The 19,471-nt window shown below is 43.1% G+C and overlaps 3 protein-coding genes across 3 annotated transcripts; 1 reads left to right on the top strand and 2 right to left on the bottom strand.

Annotated features, from left to right (window-relative positions):
- Nucleotides 1-302: 302 nt before the first annotated feature.
- Nucleotides 303-4,347, bottom strand: C11H7orf25 (chromosome 11 C7orf25 homolog). Its single transcript, XM_041722982.1, has 2 exons — nt 4,191-4,347; nt 303-2,667 (listed from the first exon to the last, which is right to left on the bottom strand). Exon 2 carries the CDS (start codon nt 2,644-2,646, stop codon nt 1,381-1,383), a length of 1,266 nt encoding a protein of 421 aa, XP_041578916.1. The 5' UTR covers nt 2,647-2,667; nt 4,191-4,347; the 3' UTR covers nt 303-1,380.
- Nucleotides 3,082-4,838, top strand: LOC121501683 (basic salivary proline-rich protein 1-like). Its single transcript, XM_041773987.1, has 2 exons — nt 3,082-3,366; nt 4,053-4,838. Exons 1-2 carry the CDS (start codon nt 3,082-3,084, stop codon nt 4,836-4,838), a joined length of 1,071 nt encoding a protein of 356 aa, XP_041629921.1.
- A 3,920-nt stretch (nt 4,839-8,758) lies between these two features.
- On the bottom strand, nt 8,759-19,406 carry PSMA2 (proteasome 20S subunit alpha 2). The gene is made up of 8 exons (XM_041723525.1): nt 19,327-19,406; nt 15,221-15,297; nt 14,375-14,507; nt 12,835-12,957; nt 12,030-12,111; nt 10,470-10,543; nt 9,128-9,185; nt 8,759-9,040 (listed from the first exon to the last, which is right to left on the bottom strand). The coding sequence occupies exons 1-8, from the start codon at nt 19,365-19,367 to the stop codon at nt 8,924-8,926; spliced, it is 705 nt and encodes a 234-aa protein (XP_041579459.1). The 5' UTR covers nt 19,368-19,406; the 3' UTR covers nt 8,759-8,923.
- Between the last annotated feature and the right edge of the window lie 65 nt (nt 19,407-19,471).

The following is a 19,471-nucleotide window of genomic DNA, read 5'->3' as shown; positions in this document are numbered from 1 at the left end:
CTTCTTTTAGATCAAACTATTATAATGCTCAGTACCAAGCACCTTAGTACCTTAATAGGTGCTCCAAGAGGTCCAAGCCCAATTTTAACAGTGTAAAATTTCCGTTGCAATACAAGTTATACTAAATTGGAATCCCAATCACAGCCTTTTCCCCCAGGATTTGTGGTCTGAGCTAGTAATGCAATCTCTCCCAAGAGAAACATCCCCAAGTGTACTTTTTCATTTCATTTCAGCGCTCATGGACATTCTATAATCAATTCTACCCCTTCCTCGACCCTCCCCACCCAACACTGTGGCTGGAAACTGAGTTTCCTTCTCACAAAATAGCAAAGTTGGCACTAAAGAGGTCAGGCTGTGGCAGTGTGTTCTGATACTGGCTCCTATACTTGGCTTTGCGTTAATACTTAAGCTCTAGGACTAAATGTCCCAATTTTTAAAATACGGTCAATACATATCTACTTTGCTAATCTATTTTGTTTTGTTGCAAATAAAGCACCTAGGGCAATGTGGACTTAAAAAAATTTTATTTTTAATTACAACTCGTGTCATGCAACAGGCATGGAATCTCCCCTACCACCATTTCACAAGAGTGAAGTAATGCAGTTGTCACTTGCACTTGCAAAACAAAGAGTAAAGGCAGTATTCATAAGTCAAATACTTGCAGTATGGGAACTATTTGTACTTAAACGTAAAATTTGAATTTTTAAAATTATTTTTATGACTTTTACAATTTATTCAAATTAATTAATTTTACATTAAATGTCCCAGTTTTATAGTAGTGGGGCTATCTTTTCACAAAGGTGTATCCATGATTCATGGGACTCACAAGACCAGTATTCACTTTATTTTCTTCTGTTATTGTACTCTTTGCAAATGCACCAAGTGTATGCCTGACACATAACAATCAAGGAAGTTTTTCATTAATAGCCAAAACCTTATAATCTAAAACTAATTATCAACTATTACTTCCCAGCCTCGACCAACTGATGAACCAATATAACGAAAAACAAGCTTCAGTTTTCTCCAGATATTTAATGCGAGACCCGATGTAGCCCTATTCCAAGAAATGCTGATTACCACTAGGGGGTTGTTGCCCTTACTGAGTCAAATAAAAGTACTGCAATACAGCTAAAAGCTTTATATAGATGTATTTCTGTTCTTAATTGCTATAATGTAGACACTTTGATAAATAAGCTTGCCTCCTGTGCTTTCTCTACTTTAGATTATATATTTTAGAGATGACACACAATCCACTCCACTGGTTTAAGAGCTTTAAGTATTATTTTTACTATAGACCTTTTCTTCCTCCCCATTTAAGATGGGAAGACCCAGCCTTTGGTATAAATAACTTATTTCCATGACAATAGTTAAAGGCTATCATTAGTGTTCATTGTCAGTTGTGTAGTCTTTTGGTAAGGGGGTGGCTAGAGCCTCTTTGCTCTCAGTAAGTGCTCTGGGCTGATGGATAAACACACTAAATTTAACACCCTGGTTGTTGGCAGCTCTGACAAAACCACTATTGGCAGTCATTGTGATGGCTTTTAGAGTGTCTCCTGTCCCAAAAATGGTTAATGAGCGGCTATTGATTTTTGAACTGGCCACTAGTCTCAAGGCACGCTCAGAAGGCTGGTCTGGCACCACATTAATCTGCTTAATTAGCATAGTGGCCCTCTCTCTCTCCCCAGGTCCTCCTAAGGTATCTAGAATAGACTGAAAGTCCTTGACAGCAGATTCACAAGCAAACAACTCCTTGTCCTTCATAAATGCCTCCAGCTGCGGCAAAACCTGCTCTTTCCTCTCTTGCTCTGCTTGTTCAGTAAGCACTTTCTCTTTGAAGATAAAGTGGCAGCCTCCATAGCTAAGGGCAGATACATATGTGATTAAAGTAGTAATGTCCAGATTGACTCTTTTGCACACATCGACCTTAATTTCCGTTGGAAATGCAACACTTGCTAGAATATTTTCTCGGTCCACTCTGGTCACCTGCAAAAGTTCTGGGCCTTCGTCATCCGACTCGCTCTCACTGGGCTGGAGCTCCTCAGGGTGATCTAACAGAGAGTTAACCGCTACTATGTCTCCTCTCACAGATATGCCCATTTCTTTGAGCTTCTCTGCCATGGGGCTGGAGACACTGTTGTAAAATGCAAAGATGATGTGAGGGTTGCTATACTGCACCGGCTGCTGGTGACTGGCCTGGAGGAAGTCTTCGGCCTGTTCAATGACACTTTTGTCGCCATACTGGCCCCTGCCCAGCCAAATGTTGTGGAGAGCTTCCGCCTTCCGGCCAATGGCCTTCACCCACGTATGACCACCATTTGCGACGACATCCACGACGAGGGTCTGCTTCTCTCCCAAGGAATCTGTGTAGCCGAAGACGTGAAGGACACTAACAACTTCTTCCAAGTTTTCTGCTGATTCCACAATGGCTCGTAGGTGTGTTAGATTGGTGCTCTGTAAATGGGATTCCTTAATAGCTACTTTCCCAGCTTCCACTTTCTGTAAGAATTTCAATTCTGCCTTCAATTTACTGCACAGCTTTGCACCACCTTCGATGCCGCCTTTTCTTGATCTAGAAAGTGACTCTGCTCTCTTGATCAGTTCCTTGGCTATGGCGATTCGTTCACAGAGCATGGAGTGTGCAGACATGCTGACAGCATTATTCCTTTCCTATGAGAAGAAAAGAAACAAGGGAAATCGAAACAGTCCCAACAATTAGGGCAATGAACTCTTCACTGAAGATTATAAAACTTCCATCTAGCAACGGGTCTGAGTCTATGAACCTAGACTTCTGCACGACGGCTTTTGGAGTGACTCCCTCCTCTGACAACAGGACAGGGTAACTCTTCTACTCCTGAACTCTTTTTTTTCCGGTATGCGGGGTTCTGACACACTTTTTAGAGCTTTATTTCTTCCCTTTGAAAGTCCTGTTCAACGCGTTCCAGTCCGAATAAACCGCGGGAGTTTATGTCATAGGCAATCTACGACACGAGGGCTTCCCTCAGCAGCAGCTTTACTGTTTGCTGGTAGAGCAATTTTAATAAAAAGGCTTGGAAAGTGAAGAGAACGTGATTACATTACAACATGCACACGGCCAGCTGGTCAGCAAACTGTCCAAAGGAGAAGCGGGACCGCGGAGACCAGTCCAAGCCCTCCCGACCGTGTCCTCCTGCGGGAGCGGGTCTCCTGGCCCGACACTCGGTACCCCGGTACCCCCCGCCCCAGGGAACCCGCTCCACGTCCACCTGGGACGCCAGCAAGACCGAAGGCCCCGCCCCCCTCGGCTCCTGCCCGCGGGCAGGAAGAGCCCGAGGACTGGCTGCAGCCCACGGGCCAGAGCCAACGCCAGCGAGCGGACACCCAGAGGAGGTCGGCGGGGGCCTTCCTGGAGGGGGGGAGGGAGGAGGAGGAGGACGGGGAGGGAGGAGGGGGGAGGAGGGAGGGGGGAGGGAGGGGGGGAGGGGGAGAGGAGGAAGAGGGAGGGAGGAGGAAGAGGGAGGGAGGAGGAGGAAGGGAGAGGATGGGGGAGAGGACGGGAAGGGGAGGACGAGGGGAGGGGGGGCAGGACAGGGGGAGGGGAGGGGACAGGAGGGGGGAGGGGGAGGAGGGAGAACGGGGGAGGGAGGAGGGGGAGGATGAGAGGAGGGGGAGCAGGACAGGAGGGGGGGAGAGGAGGGGACAGGGGGAGGGGAGGGGGAAGGAGGAAGGACTGGGGGAGAGGGAGGACAAGGGGAGGAGGAGCAGGACGGGGGGGGGGGGAGGGGAAGACAGGGGGAGGGCCCCCTCGCGGTCCCCCCACGTCCCCCCCCTCGCGGCCCCCCCCGCCCCGCCCCCCCTCGTGGCCCCCCCCGGGCCCCCCCCCAGCCCCCTTCCGCCCAGCCCCCCCCCCCCCCCGTCCCGGCCCCCCTACCTCCTCGCCCCCTCGCGGCCCCCCCCACAAGTCCCCCCTCGCGGCCCCCCCGCCCCGGCCCCCCCCCGCCCCGGCCCCCCCTCGCGGCCCCCGCCCAGCCTCCCCCCCACCCCCTCGTGGCACCCCCCTCGCGGCCCCCGCCCAGCCTCCCCCCCACCCCCTCGCCCCCTCGCGGCCCCCGCCCGGCCAGGCCGGCCCACCCCCGCCGGGCCTCGGAAGGGGCGCCGCGGCCCGCTCCCTCGCCCCCTCCGTCCGCCTCCCCGGCTCCTCCCGGGCTCCTCACCGGCAGCGCCGGGACCGCGAGCGCGAGCAGGCAGGCACGAGGCACGTGCGCGCGAGGCCGGGACCCGCCGGGAAGCCCCGCCGGGAGACCCCACCCCGCTCCGGCCGCCGCGCCGCTCAGCCCGCGCGAACGCCGCCGCCGCCGCCGCCGCGGGAGCCTCCTGCGTCACGTGGCCCGGCGCCGGGTGACGCCGAATCCGCGAGTCCCCGGCGGCTGCGTGGCCTCCCGAGCGTGGCTGACGCTAACGCGGCCGCCATGTTTGTTGAGGGCAGGCGGCTCCGCCCCCTCCGGCCGCGAGCAGAGGCTGTGGCTCCGCGGCCGCCCCGCCGGGGGAGGAGCGCAGCCGAAGCTCAGGGGCTGCGGGGCGGGCTGACCCGGCGCCCTCGGGGCACAGGTCGTGCGGTTTGGCGGGCCCCGTCCCGGGTGCGCCCGGCCACCTACTTCCGCTGTCGAGCTTACACCCCTGCCGAATGGCAGGCAGGGGTCGGTCCTGCAAAAATGTTGAAACGGGCAGAAAGCTCGTCTGAGGTCTCCGGGCGGTTGGGTGCTAGAGCGGGGACTCCGGATTCCAAGCCAGCACTTCCTCCTGCTCGATTCTGGGCTCTTCCCACAAAGTGGGAGGAGACCAGACCTGCGCTGCCTTTCTGATAAGGACAAGGGAAGAGAGAAGCTTGTATTAGCCGAGTGGGCTGATTGTAAAAACTGAAAGGGACTGCAAATTAACAATCCTGCGTGCCCCTGCTTCCAAACCTTACTTGACCGCCTTAGGAAAGGAAACGGAAGAAACTCGCAAAAACAAGAAATGACTGCACGTGAGCTGTCAACGCATTTTTGTTAGACAAAGAGCAATAGTAACACTTACTTACTGGACAGTTATCGTATGGCAGGCGTTATTCTAAGTGCTTTTCACATAGGGACTTATTTAATCCTCTTCACAAAGTAAAAGGTAGATCTATTTTAAAGCTAAGTCCACCAAACTCCAGGCAGCGTCTCTGTAAATGGAGGAGCTCGCACCACCATGGAGTGAAGTATCTGCAGCAAGTGACTCACAAAGCAGAACCCAGAAAGGCTTTAGAACTGCAGGTGCCTAGAAGGTAGATGGGGGGCAAGCAGTGAGGCAGGAGTGAAAATGGGCACTGCTTACAGGTCTGCAAGAACACACACCTGGGTCCTTCCCTCAGGTCCAGTGCAGCTGGGCGGTTAGCCATCCTTCCCCTGCCAGAAGCCTGGAGTTTACCATGCTGGAGGCAGGGAGTCAGAGGGGCTCTGGACACATTAATAATGACAGTTTTCTGTGCCCCTCCTGGAAACTCCTCTCCCCAAACCTGATTTTTCTCTGGAGAACTGAGCAAATGAAAGACCAGAGAGAAATGGCTTATAGCAGCATCCCCACAGTAAGTAGGTTTGGGGCTCACAAACATGGCACTTCCAAACGTTTTTCTGTTTGGAATTTGAAGTAAACCAGATAGCAGAACAAAATGGTTCTTACAAGTATTCCATAACTAGCATCCTCGGATAAAAGGCATATCATTCATGAAACATGAGGACTTTAAGAGGAGGTAACAGTGTAAGAAAGTTTTTCAAAATTAAAAATGATATCCCCAATTTTAATGTATCAATAAGAGTAGAAAAGGGTGGGTAAGACTGCACTACAATGTACAATAAAGACAGGTGAAAAATAGAGCGAAAAAGGAAATTTCTCAAACACTAGGAAATTTACCAAAACAAAGAGCTTGGTTTCTACAGTGGACAAGCCTACTGTATGCTCAGCACAATGTTAAGAAACCCATAAGATGACACGTCACCGAAATTTCAGAATGCTGCAGATAAAAGGTCCTAAGAACTTCAGAGGGGGAAAATAAGTTATAAAGAACTTGGCACAAATACACAACTGCATTATTAGGTTTCTCATCAGCAACACTGGAATCTAGGAGTAATGCCTGCAAAACGTGGAGATCATTTCTAACCTAGAATTTTTAAACCCAGCCAATTAGGAGAGAATATAGTTTCAAACCAGCAACTAGCCTGGATTAAAGAGAATGAGGGTTCCAAGAGAGAAATTTCTGGAGGCGTTTGGAGGGGAGGGGGGTGCTAGAGGATTAGGGAGAGAACAGTTAGGATCACTTGATGTGATATACTGAGGAAAACAGTATGCAAAAGATTTTACAGTCCTGTTGGGGAAATCTGAGATTTGGTGACTGCTACACAGAATACAAAAAAGTGAGGCAATTATCACCTCCAGGAAAATTATTCAGGAAGTGTAATCACAGTGTACTTACCTAGCCATAATAAAAACTTCTAAACTCAACACTGTGATCTAATTAAAGTGAGGCAGAGAGAAAGCGGGGGGTAGGAAGTTGTGAGTTCTAAATTCTCATCTTGCAGAATATAAAGTTTACGTATTGGCTAACCTTCAGGAATCCAAAGAGAACCGGATTAAGCCTATTTAAAATATGGAGCAAAATACCTGCTGGAATACATAAAAAGTTAAAAGTCATGAAATTCAGGGGCATGGCCTTTAATGAGGTGTTAGAATTATCCAACTTTTTCAAATATGCTCATGCTTAGGAAGCTATCATTCACTTGGGTGTTGAAAAAGAGGTGAGGTTAAGGACTGAGGTGGTGCTTTGGGTCCATAAACATGACTGAACAGATGAAAACTCCTTTGATCCTTATCACCCACAGCCCAGTGAACCAGCACTCAATAATTATAAAGATCAGTATTATTCCCCTTCCTTATTCCCCCTTTCCAGCTCCCTCCTGCCCCCTACATGTGAATTTTAAACATATTCCATGTTTCATAACTAAATAATTATTTTGCAAACTTAAAATTCGCAGTTTAGTGAGGAACTAGGAAAGAAAGGACAGAACAAATGGGGGCAAAATTCTTAAGAGTGGGAAGATACAAAACAAATGAAGAACAGAGAGAGGCTATGAACATTAGAAACACTGTGATGCTTAAGCAGACTGAAGCAGCCCAACTGCACAAGCCAGAATGACTGAGGAGTTGAACATGCAGGGATGCAGGGGGATCACAAGACCAAAGAACGGAGTTCCCCAAGAACTGGGATAGAAAGGAAGGGCTTAAATTTAGAGTCAATGAAAAGAATCAACTGAGAAAGAGGTAGAAGTGTTCTAGGCAGCTTCAATTGAATGAGGCTTTGCATTTAATGGGGCAAGAGCCAGAGAACAGAACATGGACATAGATCTGCTTCAGTGAATTCTTCCTCCCTTTATTCTGTGGACTTCTTCTGTTAGTCCCCAGTAGGAAATCTACATGTCCTTAACGTGCCTGCCTTTTCTTTCCCTTTCTCTGACTTCTAGAATTTTGGCACTCTTCTGGTTTTTGAATAGAGATTTAAAAACAAATTCAAAGGCAGCTAAACCCAGTACAGAGTACTTGGCCATGAACCCTACAGGCCTTTCATTTGTATCATCAATTTTGTCCTTAGAGAACCCTGAGATAATTACTTTGTATGGTCATTCAGCCAGTAAGTGGAAGAGTTAAGACCTGACCCAAAAGCCATTCCTTTTTACTACTATGTTCTCTTTCTAGTGTGCCAGAGCCTTAATAGACCAAGAGCCTATAGGAGAGATGAGATAGGGCCTTTAAGAAAAACATTTTGACATCAAAGATCAAATTGCCATCTCCCATAATAATGCTGCTGTCACCTGTACTAAGTAAGATAAGGAGGTTTCGTGATAGTAGGGAGAATTGGGAATCCTGACCAAAATCCTGCAAGGTAAGTAAGACTTTTCTCCTACACTCAGCTAAATCTTAAAACTTTTTGAGCCACATTCAAATCGTGGAACTGCCTACTTTATGTTTGTTGGTAAGAAATGATGATATTCATAAACTCTGTTCTGTGGACCAGACTTATGACTTATCCTAAGATGCCTTTAAAAAAAAAAATTAAGCAGTATGTCTTCACGTATCATGAAAACAGAGTTCACATTATTTGCCTGCTTGTATGGGCCTTAATTTGCAGTAAAGGTTCTGATTACACTGTGGTTACATGAATGAGGGAGAGCCTTAAGCCATAGTTTTGATGTTTAAGTATTAGGATTTTATTTCCTGCACTTAACGTTCATCCTTGGGTGTAAGACGTCTAGTAGAATCTGAGGGGCTCTTTTTAAATATTTACCTACTTGTGATGGAGAAACCAACGGGAACCAATACACCATTTTTTATTTACTTACATCACGGATCTCCCATAGGAAACCCTTCAGCCTAGCACCCTTCACAGCTCTAGTACAGTGTTAGTGTCCTGGGGTTTCACTGATCCACATCTAACGATGCCTACAAAACACCTATGCTATCTATCTTATCTCATGAATCCTAGAGCTTCTCTCAGGTCTAAATGCAATGATGTTTACTAAAATCAGCATTCTGCTTTACTGACAGACAATATCTGACAGTAAAGAATGTAACAAGACTTGACTGAACCAAAATTGCATGAAGAATGAGTTCACCCTTCTGCTCTGCAGTGTAGTTTCCAGAAGTCAACTGTGATAAAAAGCAGGAAATCACTATTTTAAAATTTTACTAACTCCTAAAAAGCTAGAAGTTGGATTTAACAGTTTATTATGATTTATAAGTATCATTTTAAAAACATCAGTCCATTAAACCATGTAGAAATAAGTATGCAAAAAGTCTGCAAAACAAAACATACTTTAAACATGTTTAAGTAGAGGGATTATCTGAAATTCCAGATTTTTCAGTCACTTGGTTATTATGCTATGGCAGCCAAGTAATCCTTAACTTCAGTCGGAGTGAGCCTTCTGAATCCAGCTTCATTGCAGATTCCAACCTCTATGTTGTCTTCTGTCATTTGCCCTTCAAAGCTTTCCTATTGAAGAGAGAGGGCAAAAGGTCAGTTTTCCAAGCACTTCATTATAAACTCATTTTAAGTCCCATTGTTAGAAACTGTGCTAACCTTTAGGGTTAATATGGCTGTATGAATGGCATCTTCAAGTTCCAGGTCTTCATTATATCTAAAGAATTTTTTTGAAAAAACAAAAACAAAAAACAAAAAAACAGAAAAACAATGATTTATGGCACAATTTACATTTTTTTATGATTATTTCAACCTGACAGCAGCAGCATAAGAATTTTTAAAAATCTAAAACACTCCTAAAAATAAGCTACAGATTAATTCTTTTAGTCCATTCACTGCAATAAGCTGCCCCCAAATAAGAAACTGACAATTATTTGACATGCATTCCTATCATGAAGCTTGTAACCATAACAGGAGTATAAATATTTTAATATAATCAGAATGTGGTGGCGATATGGTAATTGTTTTAAATAAAGAAATCAGACCTTTGCTAAAATTTCTTATATTTTTTTTCTTAGAAATGTTTAAAGACTCACTATTAAGGCGCTTTAAAAGAGATTTTAGAATTATTTAAATTTACCAATTAACCCCAGGTTTAAGATTTTTAGTAATTTTTTTTCCTTAAAGGTTTTATTCATTTACTTGAGAGAAAGAGACAGAGATACTGAGATAAAGCATAAGTAGGAAAGAGAGGAAGAAGCAGGCTCCCCACTGAGCAGGAAGCCTGCCATGGGGCTCAATCCCAGGACCCCGAGATTATGACCTGAGCCGAAGGCAAATGCTTAACCAACTGAGCCCCCCACGTGCCCCAATTTTTAGTAATCTCAACATTATGTGAAAAATGTACTGAGAAGGTTCATCTGTGGGTTACAGGCAATTACAAACTTCTGCCATTCGAAATGTAGACATGTTTGGGCTACTAATGCTGAGTCTGAATACAGCTGGAAGGAAGAGCAATTTGTTGTGCTAGGGTAGTGACAGCAGAGTTTTACATAATTCCTCACTATTTCTCAAGCACATACATCATATATTTAATCTACCATGAATACCAGGTATTTGGCTTCACAATTATTTTCTATAATTGCTATACTGTAAACTGTTCTCACTTAACTCACTTAAACTTTCCTCCCAAATTCTTTACTCCAAATCTTTTTAGATTATAGGAGGGGAAACAAAGTCAAAATAGAAACAACATTTAGGAAACAACTGTAAGAATGAAGAAAAATTCTTAAGAAATATATAATATTAGCACTTAATATATTGAAGACCAGGGAACCAGGGTGGAGAGAAGTTTTTGTTTATTTATAACCACACTATACAAATGAGTGTTTGAATATAAAGTAATAAAACAAATCTGTTTATCAGATTCATGATATTAATTATTTAAAGAGAACTGAGAACCATAAAGTAAGCTTGCTCAATCTAGTTACCGTAAGCCTACCTTTTCTCAAGGAAAGTCTTCCCATTCACATAGTTCTTTCCCATTGCTGTGGCTTTCCAGGCAAAGTAAGCTCCCTAATCAGGAAGAGAGGATAACCATAAAACCATATTTTAAATCCTTAATCTAATTATAGCGCCCTGCCATTTCTTTTTTTGTTCTATAAATTTGTCTCTGACTTCTAAGTTCACAGAATATTTAGTGGAATGCAATGGATAATGTCAGAAAATAGGCTATTTTTAGAAAAGGAAAGTAACAAAGAGACATGAAGAAACTTCTGGAGATTATGGAGGAACTTCAGTTATTTTTATTGTATTCAGGTATTTACACCTATCAAAACTCATCAAATTGTACACTCTGTATATGTGTAATTTATGGTACAATTTATGTGAAAAAGTCAGTTAAAGGAACAGGTTAACCTAAGGCAAATAAGCAAAAGTATTATTTCAGCTTACTAGGATGGTTGAAGGACTCTAATAAAAGTCTGACGAAAAATGGTGAGCAAGTCTTTATTATTGCTGGATAAATTAAAAAGAGGGCATTTCGTTAAAAATATTTCATAGTTTTGATATTTTGTAATCTAACGTTAAATGCAAGCAGCAATTTATTTTATATAACATGGCCTAATCTACTGAAAAAATACATACACGCAAACATACAAGAAAAATACTGAAAGAAATATATCAAACATACTTTAAAAGAAATAACTGCTTTTTAGATAGAATGGAGGGAAAGGGCAAAAAAATGAAACCTGGACCCCAGGGATGGTGCCTTCTGTTACCCCACTGGAAAGGAAGGGAAGAGGGTTTGTCATTTAGCTTCAGCAGCTCAGAAATGGGGTAACAGACACTGTTACCTCCCAAAATGCTTCTCTAAGTAACAAACAACCAAAATATTTTTCTTTTCTTTTCCAGGCTACAAGGTTAGAGTGTAAGACTGACTCAGAGTGAATTTGCAGTTATTTCATGATCCACAAATTCTAAAAATTCCATTCCTAATCATGAATTTTTTTCTTCCAGTTTTCCTCATAGCAAATAGGTTACTTGTGGAGCAGTAGTAGCATCTACGAACACCTTCTAACTCAGATACCTATCTTTTGCCTTAGAGGAGACAGACTCACCCACTTTGCAAAACATTGGCTTCAAGAGTTACATCTGTGTGTGTGTGCAGGAAGAGACACTGAAGTCAGCCCCAGGATTAAACAGATGGCAAGGAGTACAGCACTGTCCTCCAGACACAAAGCTTTCACCACATTTGTCAAAGTAACAAAATTCCACCGATTTAAAAAGATTTGGTAACTATTTCAACAAATCATTCAAGTATGTGAAGTTAATGGATAAGAGAAGGCACCAGAACTGAGGGCAGAACTAGTGTACCCTTTTCATCAGAAGACTGAATTACCAACATTTTAAATATGGAAATGAATATGCACTACTCCATAGTTCTAAAGTCCCAATGAATAAGAAAAAAGCACGTACTGCTAAATTTTAAACTTTGTGGTCGTTTTTATTAGATGTGCAGAGTATTTTAACAAATCCCTCCAATATGTCTGATGATACTTACAGATGGATCTGACTGAAATAAATACGGTCGCCCCTCATTCCAACCACAAATTAGTAGGGAAACTCCAAATGGACGAACACCACTAAAGAAAAGAAAACATGAAATTATGGTGTGAAGTCAACCTAAGGATTTACTAATCCTCTTAAGTATTAATAAAGCAAATCATCAGGTAAAATGAATTAGACTTGTAAGTTCCTTAAAAAGTATTTCATACCTTTCTGAACAAATCAATTCAAAATGAATTCTCTTTATGGTGCTAAGGAACATTAGTCAAATCATTTTGGTAAATGGAGGAACACAAATATTGGGGTTAGTTAAGTATGAAGTTAACATTCTGTGTCTTAACAGAATGACAACTTTCAACAAATGCAGCATTTCCACTAGCTTTACGTATCAGCAACTCCCTTTATCCTACCTCATCCACATGTAGCCCAGATTCCAGAAAATTAAAAGAATATAGAGGTGTCAGAGAGCTACTGCTTTCTTCATGTGCTTATAATCATTCTGGTTGGAAAGATAAATTTGGAAGCAGGAATAACTGCCTGCCCATAATGAAGTGTTTCAATCCCTGGCAAAAGGACTTTATCTAGAAGCTGCTTTCTGCTATTGTGTTGACAGCAAGAAACGACTCTACTTTTTTCATTAAGAAAATATTCTAGATCCAACTGAGATTAGATATATTCATCAGAGTGATTTTCTTTACTTATTAAATAGAGCTAAGTCCTCTTTTTAAATATATTCACTCTTCTAAAACGGTTTCTTTTCTCTAATTCGTGACACATTTCAAATAACAAAATCAACTTACCCTGACTGAGTGTATTCTTGCATCACTGAAGCTACTCTCTGTACCAGCTGAGCTGTGGGAATGGGTTCTTGGTAAACGAGATAGTATTGCTGAGCAAGTTTTCGAGCTCTGTGCACGAGCACTCTAACAGACAAGGAAGAAATAAGATTTCATTAAAACCTCTATACTTGGTTACCTAATGACTCTTCTCTTATAGGCATATACCTGCAGCACAAGTCTTACATGTATCTATGTAATGGGAACGATCAGCTCAAAGCTAGTCTTGCTCTGACATCTGATTCCAGTTAACAAGAAAACATCACAGCAACACAGAGGAGCTGAGCCATAGGAAATGGGACAGGGATAAGGCAAAAGGAAGAAAACTAAGGACAACGGGTACCAGTCAGCTCAGTAGGAATAGATTTAGTGTACACAATGGGAACTTTCCCTTCCTCCATGGCTTCTACCCCGTTTCCCAAGGGTAGTCATCCTGTCTTGCTATCTCAGTCAAGCCAAAACAAATGCCCATATGATGGTGCACATATGTATGTGTAAACACACACACACACACACACACACACACACACACACACACCTGGACGTCCCACAACCCACAACCTGGGACGTATGTTTATCACTCTGCTTCAATCCTTTCCACAGTCTGCACTTCAAAAGAGTACCCTTCAGATATTAAGGAACGGCCAGAAACTATTCATAAGTTTAAAAATTTTATTAAAAAATATTACTACTCTACATAGTAATCAACTACATTAGCAAGACAAATAGGATGTACCTTTACCCACTCCTGTACTGCGGACATGACCCATGCACATTACCCGTCTCTGTAAGATCCCCGTCCTCTCAGTGTATTCCATCAGTACGCTGTGGTATCCCTTCCACACAATAGCAACAGCATCTACTGTAGTGAAGCCTGACCGCATTCAAGCAATTTTTCTGACTCATTAAAGTGAAAATTCGGTTCTACCTGTGTTGTTTCCAAAAAATCAGGAATGAAGTGATAATACTCCTTTTACTTGTTAAATGACAAACATAGAAAGCTGCCAATCTCTTTCAACTTGCTGGTGCCCTGACATAAAGGCCCTGATGTTTCGTTTCAGTGGCCTTTGTAAATTCTGTTCCTTTGCTAAGAACAAAAATAAATATAATGGGGTTACCTCTGAATGGTAATGCTTTCTTTTGCTGTTAACTTTTTTAAAAATATAGTTTATTATAACTTGTGTTGCTTTTGTTTTTAAAATGCATTAGCGCACAGCACAGCCTTTGGATGATAGAAGAGGGGTTGTGATCACTAAACAGAGGTTAAGAGAAGTATTGATCTCCTCTTTTATCACAGTGCGGCACTGAGTTATCCTTAAAGCAACCCTTAGTGTATTCCTTGCAGACAAGCTAAATTCAGTTGCTAATGATGCTGCTGTTGGTAAACAAAGTACAAAAATAAAGAGTTGGGAGATTAAAGGAAAAACATCCCTGATTTTTCTCCTCAAAGTACAAATGACAAACAGTTCATAAAGTGGTGAAAAAAAAAATAGTATAAAAGTACCTGTAATCTGGGCCCATGCCACTATACACCAGGCCTATGTGCTTGGTAATTGGTTCCACTTTGTGGACACTTCGCTCATCATACAGAATGGATTTCTGTTTCTTCTCAGTTGCTAATACCACACCATTTGCGGCTTAAAAAAAAAAAAAAAGTGCTAAATGTTTAATCACTTAAAGACCCTGCTTCCACAGTTTTCTAATTATGGATGCAATTCACCCAAACCTCTTTATTTCCTCTTATTTATAAAACCTAAGAAATGGTAAATCCATTTTCCCCTTACTGGTCATCTATATTGTGCTAAGGAATCCTTGTAGCTAAATCCTTGTAGCATTACCTAACATCTCTTAAAGTATTCCAGGACACCTAGGAGTCCATATGTTTTAAAAGACTTCTGCCTACTTGGCTATTGTTCTTATAATCTGAAATTTAATGATACAGACTTCAAAAAGGGTATCTTTAGATTAAGTTTTATAATTAACATTTTCTGTTATATAAAGGATAAAAACTGCCAGAGAATAATGATGTATATATCAGTGGAAATACAAAAGAATATTCAGTTCTCTCAATATTCAGAAAGACTGTTTGTGGGTTATTATAACTAAAAGATAAAGGAGCTATGTTTATTTTGAAAAAAAAAAATTAATCATCTCTTAGACTTATTACTTACTACTTAGGCTTCTTAGGCTTATTACTTTCTTTAAACTTTAAAATACTATAAATCAACAGAAAGAACTGTTAAAAATTATGCTCCCCCAGCTATTTATTTGTATTAATTATTCATTAATTCCAAAAGAACTTTAGGATAACTGTTAACAGGCATCTGAAATAAATGAAGCATTTAATTACCTTTAATTCCAACTGAAGGGGCTCCTCCAGCTACAGCAGCCAGTGCATATTCAATCTGGACAAGTTTACCAGATGGGCTTAAAAAGAAACAAAGGCATTTGCTAAATCCACATATTTTCAAATATGTATGATAGAAATATTTCTTAGAGCAGATACATAGGTCAAATCCATTAACCAGATACCAAGGAATAGCTGGGCTTTCACATATTGTGGCTGTACAGAAATGGAGTTTACCAGGCAGTTTGAACACATAGTAAAGCACGTTATCTTTCCTTTTTTCCCCCCTTCTTCTCTGCTTCTTAAGGCAGCAGTATCATTACTGTTGCCTTTTACCACTTCACAACCTGTGACTTCAGGCAAGTTATTTAACCCCACTGTGTCTCAGTTTTCACATCCATAAAATGGGGATAGTATAGTATTATCAAAAAATTGTTGTGAAGATGAAATAAAGTGATGCCTTTTGTTCCTGGCACAAAATTAGCAGTCAGTAAATACTAAATGGTAATGTTATTAAGACACGTGCCTGTTAAATACCAAACAGCAGCATATGTTTCATATGGGTGGAGTTACACATTTTAGAAAGTAGGCATGGCCAGAGAGGTAAGACCCAGTTATCACCCAGGACAAAACATTTTCTACAGAAAGCTATTTCTAGAAGCTATGAGCTGGCGATACTTAACATAGCTGATTGCATAGATTTCATAGCCAAATACTAGCCCTGAAATGGCTTTTGAAATCATACTTTGTTTCACCAGTTGTTGAATTAAAATCAAACGTCACAGACTTAACTTTACAGATAAAGTTTTTGAGTGAAAGTAATTTGTCTAAAGTGACATAGCTTGCTTCATAGCTCCGTGTACTAGTGAAAATATAACCTTGAGTTTCAGAAGGTCATTCATTTCATCTTCATAAAATTATTGGAAACTCTGTCACTCAAGCCTCAACTCTGTTCCAGACACACAGACCACTCTCAGAATTCAAAAACCCCTTTGACAGGTTAACTCCTCTGTCTGTAATGCAATTCACTCTTGTCAGGTGAGCTCTCTCCTGGTCATCCTTCACTCTTGCACAGAAACGACACGTTCTTAGAGAAGCCGTACTGACCATTCAGAATAGACTGATTTCCATACTTGCTCTCTGGCTAAGACTCATCCAGCTTCCATTATTCTCCACAGAGCGTGAGGAACAGTGATTGGTCAGTCCTCTAGCATATAACCTAGTGCCAGCAGTCACAATCATCTGGCTGACAGAGACACAACTAGACCTACTTATGGAATAAGCCTAGCTGTGGCAGTCTAACGAGTCTTAAATGACAAAATTTGTTAACTTGAGTGAAATAACATCAATAGGTCTTTAAATTTAAATTTTTAAAATTAAGCTGTACATGTTTTCCTGTTATTAGTCACTATTTCAACAATTATATCGTGACTCACTGGGTCCATGCAGCTTTCAATTATTGTTCAACATCTAGCTCAAATACTCCTGGGGAACATTTTAAGGGCTCAGGTAAGCTTCATTATACCTCCTCTGTTCACACAACCACCTGCACACACATCTACCGCTGCATCTTCCTATATGACAGCTCACCAGTCTGTGAGCTCACAGAGCAATCAACCAACCATCTTTGTAGTTATACCAGCAGCTCATTCAAGTACCGGCATCTCTATCTGGGATACTTGATACAGCCTTCTAACTAGTTTTCCTCTATTCCACCCCCAATTCACTCCCCCTGGCCAAAGCTACATTGTACCATATAACCTTTCACTTAAATCCTGTAATAACTTCCTGGTTCACTTAAAATACAAACTTCCTATTCTGGCCTACAGGCTCTGCAAGAGTGGCCCTACCCGCACTGACTCCTTGCTCACTATACTGTAGCACAGTGGCCTTATTATCAATTCCTGTAGTTCAACCCCTTTCCCAGCTTCAGGATTTTTACATAATCCTTTTCTCTGTCCACCAGTCTCTCTACCCCTAAGTCTTCAAATAGTTGGCTTCTCCCCCCCCCCCCCCCCCCCACCTTCTGGTCTCAAAATTCACCTCTAAGCACTGGCTTTTCCTGACTATCCAATCTACAGTTATATTTCTTCTTTTTACTCTCTTTTAATAAAAATTCCTGAATAAGAGAAAAACTTTTTTTTCAGAATGAATTAGTAGACACCAATTTGTTCACTCATTCATTGTTAATATCCTCAACTGAACGTAATCCATAACAACACTTTTTCATCCTAGAATATAATATAGCCGCCTAACTTCCATTAATAGTTTAGTTCTGATCACCAACAGGCTAGAAACAAAATTTTTGAATCTAAAACAGACTGAACCAGGGCAGCCCCGGTGGGGCGGCGGTTTAGCGCCACCTGCAGCCCGGGGTGTGATCCTGGAGACGCAGGATGGAGTCCAGCGTGGGGCTCCCTGTGTGGATCCTGCTTCTCTCTCTGTGTCTCTGCCGCTCTCTCTGTCTCTATGAATAAATAAAATCTTTAAATATATATATACATAAATGAAACAGACTGAACCATTATGTTAAAAAAATAAATTTAATACATTATTACAGATGGACTCAGTCCCTGATGCTATTTTACGTGTCCGTTTGCTTCACTTATTCTAAGGAAAGGATTTATGCTTTCTTCAAGATAAAGAACCACGTTTGCTTTTTCCACAAGTATGAAGTGATTATTTAGCAACTCTTATTCTCTACCATTGTGTATCATTACAGACAAAGGTTAAAAAACAAAAAAACCCTCATTTATTATTGAAAACTGCCAAGTGTAAGGAGAGTATTTTAAGAAGACACATGCGGTGATAATAGTGTATTAATCTTGTCATTGGAAAGAACTCAGGGGGACAGCCCGGAGGAGCTCAGAGGTTGAGCGTCTGCCTTCAGCCCAGGGCGTGACTGCGGGGTCCCAGGATCAAGTCCTACGTCAGGCTCCCTGCATGGAGCCTGCTTCTCCCTCTGCCTGTGTCTCTGCCTCTCTCTCTCTCTCTCATGAATGAATGAATGAATGAATAAATATCTTTAAAAAAAAAAAAGAAAACTCAGTTTCAATAAATAAATAAATATCTTAAAAAAAAAAAAAAAAGAAAGAAAACTCAGTTTCAACGTGAAATCAGCTGCTCATCTAGGACCTTGGACGAGCTATGTAATAATGCGTTCGACCTGTGGGTTAGTTCACCCGTAATTCGCTGAAATAAGGTTCACATCCCACAGGGTAGTAGAAGAGATGGGCAGCAGGTTAAGTTGCACCCGCGCGGCAAGAACTCAACAAGTCGGATCCCGCTTAGCCTTCGGCTGTCAGAGAGAAGAACTACCCGTCAACCCAACAGGAGACTTCGGATGCGAAAGGAAAGCGGTCCAACTGAAGCGTCACCAGGTCGACGGGTTTCCTTACATTGGGAACAGGAGTCCATCTCAACTGTGCAGTTCGAAAAAACCATACTTGTCGGCCCACTGTTCTGAAATAAGGAAAAGCCTGCGACCTTCGGTAAAGTGAACATACCCCTCCCCGCCCCCCCCCCCAAGGCCAAGCGGCCCAGGGGTCGGGGCTGGACACCAGGGCGACGGGATGAGCGCGCTCGTCTTCAGTCCTTAAACTTCTACCGGCGGGGGGGAGGGGAGGGGGAGCCCGAAGCGGGAAGAGGCTTCGAAGCGCCAGAGGCTGGGGCTCACCCCAAACTGCAACGAGGGGGGTCCCCGAATGGAAAGAGGGGCCCGGGGCGCTTGGCCAAGGTCCCGAGCTCCATCCAGAAGCCCCCCGCCAGGCCTACTCGGCTTAGGGAGGCGATCCTGAGTTCCCAACGGGACCCGCGGAGGCAGCGGCCCCCGCAAAGTGCCTTATTCTCTGCTCCCCGGGGCGAGAGTAAACCCTCGGTGTTGGCCTTCCCCGCCGCGGCCCCAAGGTCTCCCGGGCTTCCCGGCGCCGCTGCTCCCAGGCCGCGGGCGGGCCACGCAAATGACTTTGCAAAGTCGCATTTCCGTGCCTATTTCCTACTGCAATGCCCCCGGGAAGCATCATGCCCGAGGCGAGAACGGAGAAACACCGGGCAAGGGGGGAGCTCCTACAACCCCGGCCCCACGGAGGACCCGGGGGCTCCTTCCATACCTGAATGTAGTCAGCGAAAAGCTGTAACCGCGCTCCGCCATCTTTGCCTGGAGTGCCAGAGCACAGCCGCACACATGCGCACTGGAGCCGCTGGCTTCCCATTTCCCCGCCCCGCTCCTCCCGTTCTCTCTCTCTGATTGGAGGA

Source organism: Vulpes lagopus, chromosome 11 (assembly GCF_018345385.1).
Source record: "Vulpes lagopus strain Blue_001 chromosome 11, ASM1834538v1, whole genome shotgun sequence".
Lineage (NCBI taxonomy): Eukaryota > Metazoa > Chordata > Mammalia > Carnivora > Canidae > Vulpes > Vulpes lagopus.
This window is presented reverse-complemented; position numbering and strand designations above follow the sequence as displayed.

Bases quoted from the DNA above. Each gene is read 5' to 3' on its own strand.
- C11H7orf25 (XM_041722982.1), bottom strand. From the start codon at position 2,646: ATGTCTGCACACTCCATGCTCTGTGAACGAATCGCCATAGCCAAGGAA.
- LOC121501683 (XM_041773987.1), top strand. From the start codon at position 3,082: ATGCACACGGCCAGCTGGTCAGCAAACTGTCCAAAGGAGAAGCGGGAC. The intron at 3,367-4,052 runs GTCGGCGGGGGC...GCCCCCGCCCAG, and splicing joins CGAGCGGACACCCAGAGGAG to CCTCCCCCCCACCCCCTCGC.
- PSMA2 (XM_041723525.1), bottom strand. From the start codon at position 19,367: ATGGCGGAGCGCGGTTACAGCTTTTCGCTGACTACATTCAG. The intron at 12,958-14,374 runs GTACTTTTATAC...CTTGTCTGTTAG, and splicing joins GGCATGGGCCCAGATTACAG to AGTGCTCGTGCACAGAGCTC. The intron at 9,041-9,127 runs GTTAGCACAGTT...TCTCTTCAATAG, and splicing joins CAGCCATATTAACCCTAAAG to GAAAGCTTTGAAGGGCAAAT.